General features: G+C 57.7%; 1 protein-coding gene across 1 annotated transcript in view; it reads right to left on the bottom strand.

Moving 5' to 3' along the window:
- The window catches only part of LOC104546976 (disintegrin and metalloproteinase domain-containing protein 8-like), a gene marked incomplete at its 5' end in the record, with an annotated part of 15,867 nt that extends 4,613 nt beyond the window's left edge, over window positions 1-11,254 (bottom strand). The window contains 18 exon segments of the mRNA XM_010192509.1: window positions 413-497; window positions 603-680; window positions 779-962; window positions 1,078-1,177; window positions 1,346-1,541; window positions 2,319-2,408; window positions 3,193-3,355; window positions 3,606-3,754; window positions 4,604-4,685; window positions 4,773-4,886; window positions 4,888-4,928; window positions 5,222-5,290; window positions 5,391-5,456; window positions 5,913-6,099; window positions 7,211-7,287; window positions 7,397-7,475; window positions 7,719-7,795; window positions 11,145-11,254. Coding sequence (XP_010190811.1) covers window positions 413-497; window positions 603-680; window positions 779-962; window positions 1,078-1,177; window positions 1,346-1,541; window positions 2,319-2,408; window positions 3,193-3,355; window positions 3,606-3,754; window positions 4,604-4,685; window positions 4,773-4,886; window positions 4,888-4,928; window positions 5,222-5,290; window positions 5,391-5,456; window positions 5,913-6,099; window positions 7,211-7,287; window positions 7,397-7,475; window positions 7,719-7,795; window positions 11,145-11,254 — 1,947 coding nt within the window.
- Between the last annotated feature and the right edge of the window lie 556 nt (window positions 11,255-11,810).

Raw genomic sequence — 11,810 nt, 5'->3', positions numbered from 1 at the left:
AGAGCGGGTTGGCGAGGCCAGCGCCAGGCCTGCTGGAGGTCCTGCTGTGGGGCACAGGGACGGTGGGGGACTGCTCCAAGCACCCCTTGAGCTCAGCCTGTGTGGCTGTGGCTCAGCCCCACTGTGGGGCAGAGGAGGGGGTAGTTACCCTTTCTGGAAGTGCCATGGTCCCCTGCCTCTTAGGAGCACAACCCCGCTGCCAAGCAGGACGCCAGAGAGTGCCAGCACAGCCAGCACAGCCGCCAAGACCATGCTGCTGCTCCCTGCGGAGAACCGGTCGGTGGTGTGTTGGGCACCCACGGGGATGGAGCAGCACTGCAGCAGGGTGCTGACCCCCTTCCTCGGGCTCCCTCCCCAGCACACACATTGGGCCGAGGGAGCTGGTGCCGACTGTACACAGGGGACGCCGTACCTGTCACCATCTCTGCAATCTTCTGCTCACAGTATGGCGCTGCCCAGCCCGGCTCGCAGTGACACTCCCGCCTGTGGTTGCACACCTGAGATGACGGAAGAAAGTGTCAGGGCAGTGGACATGCCACAGGGGCCGCAATCTTTGCCCAGGCCCCGTGGCTGCGCTGGGAGAGGACAGTCCCATAGTGTACCCCATGGTTGTTGCACTTGGCCGAGCAGTTCTTGTTGCCGTAGACCAGGAGGTTCTGGCAGCGCCCAGCGTAGCAGACCTGGGGACAGGCAAGGGTCTTTGAGGCTGCCCCAGGTCTCTGCAGTTGGTTGCCCTCCCCTCCCCGCACCCCTCCAGCATGGCCACCGACGTACTCACCATCTCCTCGCCGCACTTGGCGCCAGTGGGCACCAGCCTGAGCTTGGCCACCACCTCGTTGGCGTCGCTGCTGGCGATGACCGCCTTGCACTTGAAGCGGCCAAAGAAGAGGGAGTAGGAGCCGCCGCCAAGGACGGGGCTGGTGTTGTCGCTCAGGCACAGCAGCGTGCCGCACTTCACATCCCTGCAGCAGAAGCACCCCTCAGCACCAGCAGCAGGGATGGCACAGGGCCCGGGAGCTTCGCTCAGCCCCGCAGAGATGTCACTGGACACGGACAACCACGACCCCAGCTCCTTACTTTGGGCTGCAGGGCCGCTTCCCATACTCGGTGAGGCAGTGGAGGTGAAGGTGCTGCTCGCTGTTGTGCTTGAAGCAGACGTCAGGAGCCACCTGGGCCTCTGTGGACACACGGAGAGGGTCATGTGGAGCCAGCATCCGCAGCAAGTGGGGTCAGCTGCCATAGCACCCCAGCAAGGGACACAGGAGGAGACCACAGCCAAGTGTGCCCTGGCTCTTCGGGCTGCAGGCAGGGCCAAGAGAGTGGGAAGGTGGGGGGGAGCAGCTACCTGCACCCCAGAGCGCACGGCACTGCTCGCCGTGCGAGGGGCAGGCCCCGTTGTAGCAGTAGCCTCTGCCGTTCTGGCAGGAGATGCCATTCTCCTGGAAGACGTCCTCCGGACAGTCAGCACTGAGGCCAGTGCAGTGCTCGGGCAGGTCGCAGTCATTCTTGCTGGCCCGGCAGAGCGCACCGGCAGCCTTCACCTGCACAGAGAAGGGGATGTCAACACTGACTCAATGCTCTCACAGGCCCACGTTGATGCAGCCCGGCAGCACCCTGCTCTTTGAAACAACTCCTGGCACCCCACAGATCCAGATACTGCAGCTTGCACTGCTCTGCCACTAAGATGTTTGCTGCCGACCGAGCTGCTGCACAGGGTGGAAACACCATACACCATCAGGCCTCAGATTGAGACTTCCCGTAGTTAAGTCTCTCCCTGCAGGCAACACCTTGTGCTTTGCTTTTAGTGTGAACCTGCCCTGGGGTCCTCTTCCAGCCCTGTCTCTTCACATCAAGGTGTTCCTTATGCCTGTGTGCAGGAACCAATGCATGTAACTCCTCACTCTCTCTTGGCTGAATGGAGCAGAAGAGGCAGGTTGGTTTCCCAGGGCAGGAATGGGCCACGTTGATCTCTCTTCAAACATTTAGCCCAATTCTTCAACACCTTTCACCCTGCACCTAACCTAACCAGGGAAACTGGGCTCCAGACTGCCACAAACAGAGGCTGCTTCACCTTCCCAACTGCTTCCCACCCAAGATTGCAGGCTGTGCATGTAGTGAGAGCATCAACTGGAAAGCATGAATCCCACTCAAACCATTGGGTGTGTTTGGCTCTGGGCAGGCTGCTAGAGGTCCTCCAGGCTCTCCAGCAGGCTATGGACACACCTCGCCTCTACCGGAAAGCTCCAGAGGAGCCCGGGCAGGACGATGCATCCACCAGCTCCCTTCTGTCGTCCTCCCTGCACCGGTAGTGGCAGTACCTTGCAGTCCTGGCAGCAGTCCCCCCGGGCGCACTCAGCTCCCTCTCTCAGCTGGCAAGTGGTGGCGTTGCAGCAGCGGTCGGAGCACTCCTGTGGGACAGGGAGGGACTGAAACCCTCACAAAACCCCCCTGAAAGAACCTTTCTTCCCTTTCTGGGGACACCCAGCTGCCACGTCACCAGGTGCCAGTGGCAGCATAGCCACCACGGGCCGAACCATGGGGCAAAACCACTGCATCATCCCAGGTGTGAGTTGTTCCTGCTGCCTCTTTACCCCCATTAGCAACACCATAGCAAAGGACCAGAAGAGGTTTTTCAGAAGATGGGGCCCGACCTGGGACTCTGCTCTCTAGTAGCACACTTTGCACATCTCCAGGTAGGAGAAAACAGGAGGAGCTCTGTGCTCTGTGCACTGGGGAGAGCGGAGCAGGGCTGTGACCCAGGGATTTATCACAGAGACATTTCCTGGCCATTTGTCTCAGATCTCCCTGTTGTGATGCAGTGATGGGCCTCCAGGGATAACAAAAAAGCTGAGCATGGCTCTTAAAAGGCCAACATGCCACGATGCCCCCCTCCTTGGATCACCTCTTTGGAGGACATGCTGGGGGGAAGTCCACCTTTCCCAGGCATACCCCTGCTAAAATCTCAGCCAGATAGATGAAGGGGGCACACGTCCCAGTTAAATAAGCTCTGCAAGTTATTTTTTGGCAGAAGCACCAGGAACTTAAGAAAGATGAGTCTTGCAGAGCACTATGTCCAGGCAAGAAGCTTGCACAAAGAGTCTGAATTGCGTGCTTGCTTCTCAGAGTCTGAATGGCAGGTCTCAGGTCCCTGCTGCCCACTCTCCTTCCTGGGCTTTCGGAGAGTGTCCCTACCTCCGGCGTGCCACAGTCGCACTGCTCTCCTCGCTCCACAAACTGGTTCCCACACACTGGTCCCCCATACAGCTCATTTAGCAGGCAGCTGGTCCTGGGGTCCCCGAGGAACTGCCACATGTCCTGCTCGCTGCAGCGGCTGAAGAGCTTGGGGTACACCAAGCTGAAGGGATGAGAAACACACAGGCATGAGCTGAGGTGAGAGCCCGAGGGCCCTCACACCCACCAGCCCAGGGAGAAGCTGGAGGGCCACCAAGTGACTCAAAGGCACCAACAGACCTTTGAAGCACAGCTTCAAGTGAAGTGTCCACCCAGACCTGACCATCTCATGGGCTTCACCCCATCAGGACAGTGCTAGAGGACACCTCACAATATTTGCTGCCCAGGGCTATTCCCCTTTCCCCTCCACTCACCCAACACTCGCTGCCATGACACATCCTCCATCAGCTTTGGGGACAGGACAGCGGCAGCCAGCAACGTCTTCATCATGAGACATCCCCAGGTTGTGCCCCATCTCGTGAGCCATGGTGGATGCCGCACCGATAGGATTCGTGCTGTGGTCCTGCAGGAGAAGAAGTGCAGTGTGGTTCAAATGCTCTCCACAGTATCCCCATGGGGCTCAGTCGGGGCCTTCCACAGCTCAGCACCAGGTCTCGCTGCTGTCTGCAATTCATTCCCTAATGCTGCCATGCTGAGGTAAAGGAAGACAAAAGCTGGACTTGGTCCCATGGCCCCTGAAGACCTCCAGACTGGGCTCTCACACAATCACAGAATTGCTCGGTTGGAAAAGCCCTCTGAGATCATCACGTCCAACCGTTCCTGTCTACCCCCTAAACCATATCCCTAAGTACCTCATCTACCTGCTCCTTAAACACATCCAGGGATGGTGACTCCACCACCTCCCTGGGCAGCCTGTTCCAGCTTCTGACGACCCTCTCAGTAAAGAACTTCCTCCTTATCTCTAACCTGAACCTCCCCTGGCACAGCTTGGTGCCGTTTCCCCTTGTTCAGGGGTGTAAGTGAGCTTAGATATAGTGGCTACCCTGAAATGCTGCTTTGTGGTGGTTCTGGACAGCTGATGGTCCCATGGCCGAATGCTCGAGCAAAGGATGCCCTCCCTGAGAAGGGGTGAGGAGCACAGCCAGGGTGGCCAAGTAGCAATTGTTAACCAAGTCCCCCCTGCCCAACAAGTGGTGGGAGAAGCCCTGTGTCCATGGAGCTGCTCTGGGAGGCTCTTCAAGGCTCAGGTCTATCAGAGCCCTCTGCAGGCACCCAGCTGGTTTTCCACAACTACCCTTCCTAAACTGGACCCTGGATCCAGCCCTAAGGCTGCACAGGGGGTGGGAAAGCTGGAGATCAGGGTAGGAGAAATCCACTCTGGAAAATACAAGGCAGGGACAGTGGGACCCACCTGGTTGACACCGCCCGAGTCCCTGGTGCACATCACAAGCTTCTTGGCAAGCCCTACGGTCGTGCCGTGGAAGTCTATGCCCCTGTGGGATTGAGATGCCACCATGTCCATGTGGCCTGGGCGGCAGCAGGGCTGCGAGGATGGTGAGGTGGAAGCCCCCCGTCCTTACGTGATCAGCTGGGCATTGTCGTGCGGCTTCCTCCGCAGCAGCTCTGCCTCCCGCCAGTGGAGGAAGTTGTCCAGGGGCACCTCCGGGTTGGGACTGACCACGATTTTTTTCCTCCAAGCCAATCAAGGCAACCCGCAGGCGAAGAGGCTGATAAAGCTGGGGCAGGAGACACCCCAGAGAGAGCATTTGGATTTGAGCTGGGCAAGGAGACAGAAGATCCCACCTCCCCTGGGGAACCGCAGCCAAGCCCAGGACCCCACCACACTGTGCAATAGCAGTTCCATCACCCCCTCAATAAAAGGAGCTGCTCACCTTGTGGCAGCCCACCTACGGGCTCCAGCTCCACCACCCTACCCATGCCAATCCCTCCACCACTGCATTCATGGCCATACTGGCACCACAGGGCATGTGTGGGAGTGGGGAGGGCAGACCCAGACCCCTGGGCTCACCTTGTCAACGTGGTTCACGATTTCCTTCATGCGGTTCTGCACTGTGCGCAAGTCCTTGTGTTTCCTGAACTACGGGAAGGACACAGAGAGATTTCCAGGCTGGCTTTGACCTTGTTTGGAGTGGATGATGGCAAAAACGCAGGACCCAGCTTGCCCCCCTGGTGCTTACCTCCTCGTTGTCCACAACCAGGACCAGCTCCACGTATCGGGGACCTTTGCGTAATGGAGCCGATTTCTGGAAGGGAAAAGAAAAGTGAGTGCAAAGGGGAGCTTTGCCCTGCGACTGACCCTCCCGTGGGATGGGTTGGATCCTAGGGCATCTTACAATGTTATTCAGGGCTAGTAGGTCCTCTAGCTCTGCTTTCTGATCTCACTTTTCTGGGTGTTTCAGGCATCTTCCAACATATAAGGAAAAACCCAAGCCTGCTACTGGGCGCAAGAGAGTCTCTGCAGGCAACACAGAGCTCACGGGGTAGGAGGATGCTCCTGCTAATGCTGCAGGATCTGAGGACTTGTTCCCACCAGGAGCAAGGCCACTGGGAGCAACCCGTATTTGGATACCTAACCAAATCTGCATGGGAGAGGAGCATCTCCAGGAGATGCAGTATGGCTTCGCTCCTCTCCTGGACTTCACAGGACCTAGGCTTTTGCAAACTCAGCTGCAGGAAGGAGAAGCAATGTGATCCCTAACCCAGCGGTAGAGCTTCATGGCTGCAGGAATTCTGGGTTCGTGGTCGTACTCCAGGGTGGTGCCGGCCTCTTGGCATGTGCCGCGCTTGCCCCGTAGATGAGCCGCTCGGTAGACAGCGTGCTGGCCAGCTGCGTCCTCCTCCAGGGGCTCCAGGAGGAAGGTGGTCTCATTCACCCGAAAAAACCCACTGCCAAGAGAGAGGGAGGGTGTCAGATTGGGGAGATAGCAGGCAGGACACAGGGAAACCCTACACGCACCCCCGTGAGTGTCTCTGGCCTTCAAGATGCTTGCTGTAAGGTGTCCCATGTGTCCTGTCTGTGTTGTCCTCATGTCCTATCCTGCCCTTGCACATCTTCCTCCTACTCCACAGGGATATGGTGTCCCATGCACACACAAGCTGTGCGAGCCAAGGTCTCCACAAACACAACCCCTGCCTGCTCTCAAAGCGAGGAGGTGGCTGCCACGTAGGCGCTTGCAGGTCCCTGGGTGCTCCAGGGATCACCCACATTCTGCACACACATCACCCTGCAAGGGACCCCTTCCTCTCTGGATTACTCCTCTGCAATGCCAGCGGATATCAAGAAAGAGACCAGCAGAGTATGAATCTTCCACGGCAAACCAATCAACCTTGCATGGACCCGGTGGCTTGGGTCACTCTGCAAGGATGCTTTCTGTCATTCTACCACAGGTAGAGGGAGACACAGCTGCCCTGATGCACTGCATGCTTTCCATTTCAATTGGAAAGGCACTCGGCCATCAGCTCCAGGAGCTCATCATGACACGGAGGAGATGCTGGCTGCCTACGAGCCAGTGCATCACCGTGAGCACAAAACTGTGCCACCGGCTGCAGCATTTGGGGCGAGTTTGGTCTCGTTTGCCCTGGGAAGAGAGGACAGATCTGGGACAAACTGTGCCGTGCTGCCCAGGGAGGGCCCTCCTGCCCGGACCTCCTGCCCTGCTCAGCTTTCCAGTCTCATCCCCTGCCATGAAGCTCTTTTCCAACCGAAACCACACTGTGATCCTATGAGTCAACCTCCCAAAAAACGGCGAGCTTAGCCGCAAACCACCACGCTCCTTTCCTGCTGGGCACTGGGCCAGGGAGGTTAGTGCTCCCACCACCAGCAGGAAAAGGGATGTATTCTCCTCTTCCCGGGGAGAAAGCTGAGCTCTCCCTCCATGGCACTGCTCCGGCTGGACGGGGCTTGGTCCCACGGCAGGAGCTGTGCTGTGGCATGCACCAAGGCCAGACTCGATGCTGTCCTCCGGCCACAGGGCCCCGGGGCAGCCGGAGGTCCTACCTGAGCCCGCTGCAGGTGCTGATGCTCGCCGCTGAGTCAGTGTATCCTTGCACGTGGCCCTGATAAAAGCAGTGATCCTGCCACCAAGAGAGAGGAGAGGTGTAAAGGGGGGGTCTGCACCAGCCGTCGGCACGGCAGGACGCCACAGGAGTGGGAAAACAGCCCTCCTCGGAGCCAGCCCCGTACCTGAACGTCTGGCTGCTCTGTGATCTCTGTGCCATCGGCCAAGTAGTGCGTCTGGGTGTAGTGCTGCCCCAGCAGCTCCCTGCAGGAGGGGGAAGGGGCATCAGCAGTGACCCCAGTTTTGGGGAGAGGATGGAAAGCTTTGGGGATGAGGATGGTCAGGCTGGGTATGGTGGGTCCCTGACCTCCCTGGGTGGTGACGTTTTGCTGGTGGAGTCTGGGCTGAGGGCTTAGTGGTGATGCCAGACCTTGGAGAAGTGATGTTCACAGCAAGGGTGGGAAGCGAGCCTCCCCAAGCCGCCCCACCGTGCCCGCCCGCACTCACTTGTTCTTCTCCAGCTGCAGGAGGTAGTCCCTGCCTTCAGCATGGACGCTGTAGAGGACACGGTCTGGGTAGACGCTCTGCATGAAAGACACAGCACAGACCCACAGTCACCAGGAGCAAGAGCTACAGAGAGGATCTCTTGGCCCCTGTCCTGCCCAGAGATGGGACGGGGTCTGCATGTGTCCGGTTGGAAGGCGGCTGCGGGACAGGGAGCCTGGCTGCTCACCCTGGAGGCATCCAGCAAAGACACAGGAAATCAGAGGAGAAGAAAGCAAGCATGTGGGCAATAATGCAAATCCCCGGCATATCCTGAGATAAAGAACAGGTCACCAGCAGTGGAACAGTCAGCAAAGTCTGGCTTCCCGTGTCTGACACGTGGCTGTGCCAGAAACTGAGGTTTCTTACTCATCAATCAGAAAGCTCCCTTTTTTGGGGACTGAGTTCAGCACTTACAGGCTGAACCACAAAGATCCCGGTGCCCAATGGCTTTCATCAGCAGAGACTTCCTCATCTCTGGCTGATCTAACACGCAGCATCACGGTTAGAGAATAACCTTCTCCTGGTTCTTGCCTGCTCCTGAGAGTAGATTTTAGTATTGCTGCACGCCAGATCCCCCGAGCACCACCCTGGTGCTGGTGGAAGGGACCTCAAGGCATCTCAACCCCAACCTCCAGTCACTATGGCTGGGCCAGGGTGGCCATGGCTCAGCCCAGCCGAGCCCTGAGCCCCCAGGGTGGAGATGTCCCTCCAGGAGAAGTGTTTCCCTCTGGGATGTCTTGTGAGCTCCATCTGCAGAAGCTGAGCCACAAACCTCCAGAGCTCCCATCCCACTGGGGACACTGAGAGAGCCGACATTCCCTTGCATGGTGCCCCATATCAGGCTGCACCCCTGACCCCAGGGACCTCATTAGTCACCAGCACAGCCCAGAAACCTCTCCTGAGGGCACATCCTCAGCCCTTACGGGATCCTGGGGTGAAGAGCTGAGCAAAAGGCACAGCAAGCCACTCCCGTGGGGCCAGCATTCCTTCTGGATGTGGTGTACAGACTCTCCCCAGGAAGGATGACAGCACCTGGTCTCATTCGACAGCTCAGCGCTCCCAGGGGATGATCTGCAACCTGTGGGGGGCTGGGGCTGAGCCGAAACTCCTGCTGACTCAGCGCAGCAGGGCTGCATAAGAGGGTTTTCTTATCACTCAGCTGCCATCAATTCTACCCGGTTTCCTTTTCCGATTCGAAGCGACGGGCTGCTGGCCACCAAACACCCTCTCCGCATGCTGAGCAGCTCACAACGAGCCTGCCGGACAGCCAGGCAGTCCCCACCACAGGCGGGTGCACCACTGGCACGGGGAAGGGGGAAACATGCACACGGGTCCCCGACAAATTCTTCTCTTATGAACCGCGTCTCCTGCCTGACGTGGCCATCCCGTCCCGCGTCCCTCGTCAAAGTGGCGCTTTGTTATTGTTGGCAGTGCTGGAGCCAGAAGAGGTCTTAAGAAACGTCAGGAAAACACTTAGAAGGGGGTGGGGGTCAGGGGCTGTCTCTTGGAGACGACCGCAGGGCAAGCTAAAAAAAAAGAAAAGGCCCGATAAAGCTTCTCTGAATCACCCCCTCCCTTATGTGCGTGGGCTTTGCAAGGGCTCCAGATGGGATGGCTTTGAAAGGCTCACCCTGCGACCGTGCTGAGCAAGCGAAGCAGAGCCGCGGCCACAGCGCATGGAGAGGAGGGACTTATCCAAGCTGCTCTGACTGACAGACACAGAGAGCCTGCAGAGGAGTGGGACGGGATGCCACCGACCCACCCCAGCACAAGGTATCCCTTCCCTGGGTGGAAAGAAGTGACAGATCTCGCTAGGACAGCAAGGATGGGGCTCATTGCATCATGCCATGTACCAGAGGAGCTGCGGCACAAGAGGAGAAAAGGTGGGTCGCTGGGCCACCTGCTCCATCTGGCCCCACCACTCGAAGGGGAAGCTGGCATCCTAGGAGACCCTGTGCTGCAGGATCCAGGTCTCCACCCTGTCTGCAGGGCTGAACATTTTGCTTTAAGCAAAGCCAGAGGGGAGCTGGTCTGTCTCAAACCTCATCTGGCAGATGCTCTGCTGGACCAACCCCATGTGTCCCAACTGCTCTGACCCAGGAACCAGCTCTCGGCCCATGCTCATCCGAGCCAGACACTGCTAACACAAAGCCACTGGAGGAGCTGGTGCAGAAAGCACCCATCCAGCTTCAAAGAGGGGCTTGGTGGTGCCCAAGCCTTGCTGAGAACCAGCTTTTGTAGAAGAGGAGGAAAACGGCTTGAAAGGCACGAGACCTCATACCCTCAACACAGCAGGTTTGGGAGGTCCAAGGACCGCTCAGTCAAAGACCGACTGCAGGTGCCACCCGGCAGACACCACCCATGGCTGTCCCAAAGTGCACTGCTCAAGGCAGATGTCTTCTGCAGAAGGGACCCAGAGATGGGTGTGCTCCCCTTTCCGGGGGGATCAGTGCAGAGCCGCCCAGCACACCCGGCACAGATGGTGTCTCTAAATAGCCTGGGGAATGTTTATCTCGTGGACAAGTTTAGGTATCTAGAGCAGGGAAAACAGATGCTTTCAGGGAGCGTTTTTGAAGCTCGTTTATCAGAAAGGGTTTGAATCACAGATGAACGTGCTGTACGAAGAGTTTACTAGGAAATAAATGTCCCCAGCCCCTCCATCTCATCAGGTGAGAGAGTCAGTGCTTTTTGGTCCTAGAAAATTAATCCGTTTATTTGGCTGAATTTCACTTTAAGGCAATGAGGAAAGCATCTTTGAGGTCAAAGCCATCATCCTGTGGACGTCAACCCCGAGCACTCAAAACTCCTGAGTCAAACCCCATTCCTTCTCCCAAATTACAAGGCTGCCCAAGAAAAATAACACTGGCTTGCTTTCATGTGGATTTCTGCAACTTTCAGATTCTTATTTCTCTGTGTCCCAAAGGACAAAAAAAACCAACCTCTAACTTCAGCAAACACAGCAAGAAAAGTGCTTACAGCTCAGTGAGGCTTTGCAAATCTCTCCTTAAGCAAAGACCAGATGTCACAAGATCACTGCAAGGCTGCAAGAGGTGGCACCACTGGGTAATGGCTCTGAAGAAAGCATCGCAGAAAGCAGCCCCCCCTTCTCCAAGAGTCCACCCTGCTATGTGCAGTTCCTGTTTTTGCCCCAAAGCAGCTCAGGAAAGCTGATCTGATCAACTGCTTCAAGATCTCCATCCTCTGGGATGGGAGCAATGCAAGAAAAAGCGCATCAGGTCATTCTTCTGGCACAGGGCTAAAGTGGACCAGCTCTCAGTCCAGCGGTGGGCCAAGGGTCTCTGCTGAGTGCAACACCACCCCCAGACTCCCTGCAAGGCAATGAGTGTGGCTGTGCTGAGCTGGTATCTGGGAGGCAATGCTACTCACTGGTGGCCCAGGCAGGTCCCTCTTCCCCCGCGGTGCCAGCACCTTGCGTGGCGTCACCGTCTCATAATTCTCGACATGGGCGAGCTTCTCATTCAGCCTGGCAGCGGCACCTGGGAAAAGTCAAAGGGCTTTGAGCCAGGATGATCAGAAGCAATCGAAACGGGGATAATGGAAGCAGCCAACGTGAAGGCGTGGGGAAGAGCCAAAACAGCAAGTCCCAAAATCCCTGCTGGGAACGCAGCTCCCTGATGGGCTACAGGGATGCTCCAGCCCCTCCAGCCCCGGTGCCCATGAGGCACTCAGCATCACTCATGTGTGTGCGGGTCCTTCCGAGGCTCAAAAACCCTACTGAGACCCTGGTGCACAAATCAAGACAGAGGTTTTTTCCACCATTTGTGGCAGCTGCCAGGGGTTGTGTTTCGGAGAACGGCTGGTGTCTGGGCTAGCTCAGCTCTCCTCCTCCTCTTTTTTTTTTGGATGACATTTCTGCGATAAACTCTTCATCGTCCCCAGGAGCCCCGAATTGGGAGTTCAGGGTTAGACGGGGCCAGCGGAGCCCCCGGCGAGGCGGCGGCAGAGCAGAGTGCTCCGTCTAGGGGTGCCTGGCGGCCCTCGCCCACGGCGCCCGAGCGGGAGCCAGGCGCCTCATCACCACCCCCTCGGCCG

This window comes from Mesitornis unicolor, unplaced genomic scaffold (assembly GCF_000695765.1).
Source record: "Mesitornis unicolor isolate BGI_N332 unplaced genomic scaffold, ASM69576v1 scaffold28649, whole genome shotgun sequence".
NCBI lineage: Eukaryota > Metazoa > Chordata > Aves > Mesitornithiformes > Mesitornithidae > Mesitornis > Mesitornis unicolor.
Note: the sequence above shows the minus strand (reverse complement) of the source record. Positions and strands in the feature narration are given on the sequence as shown.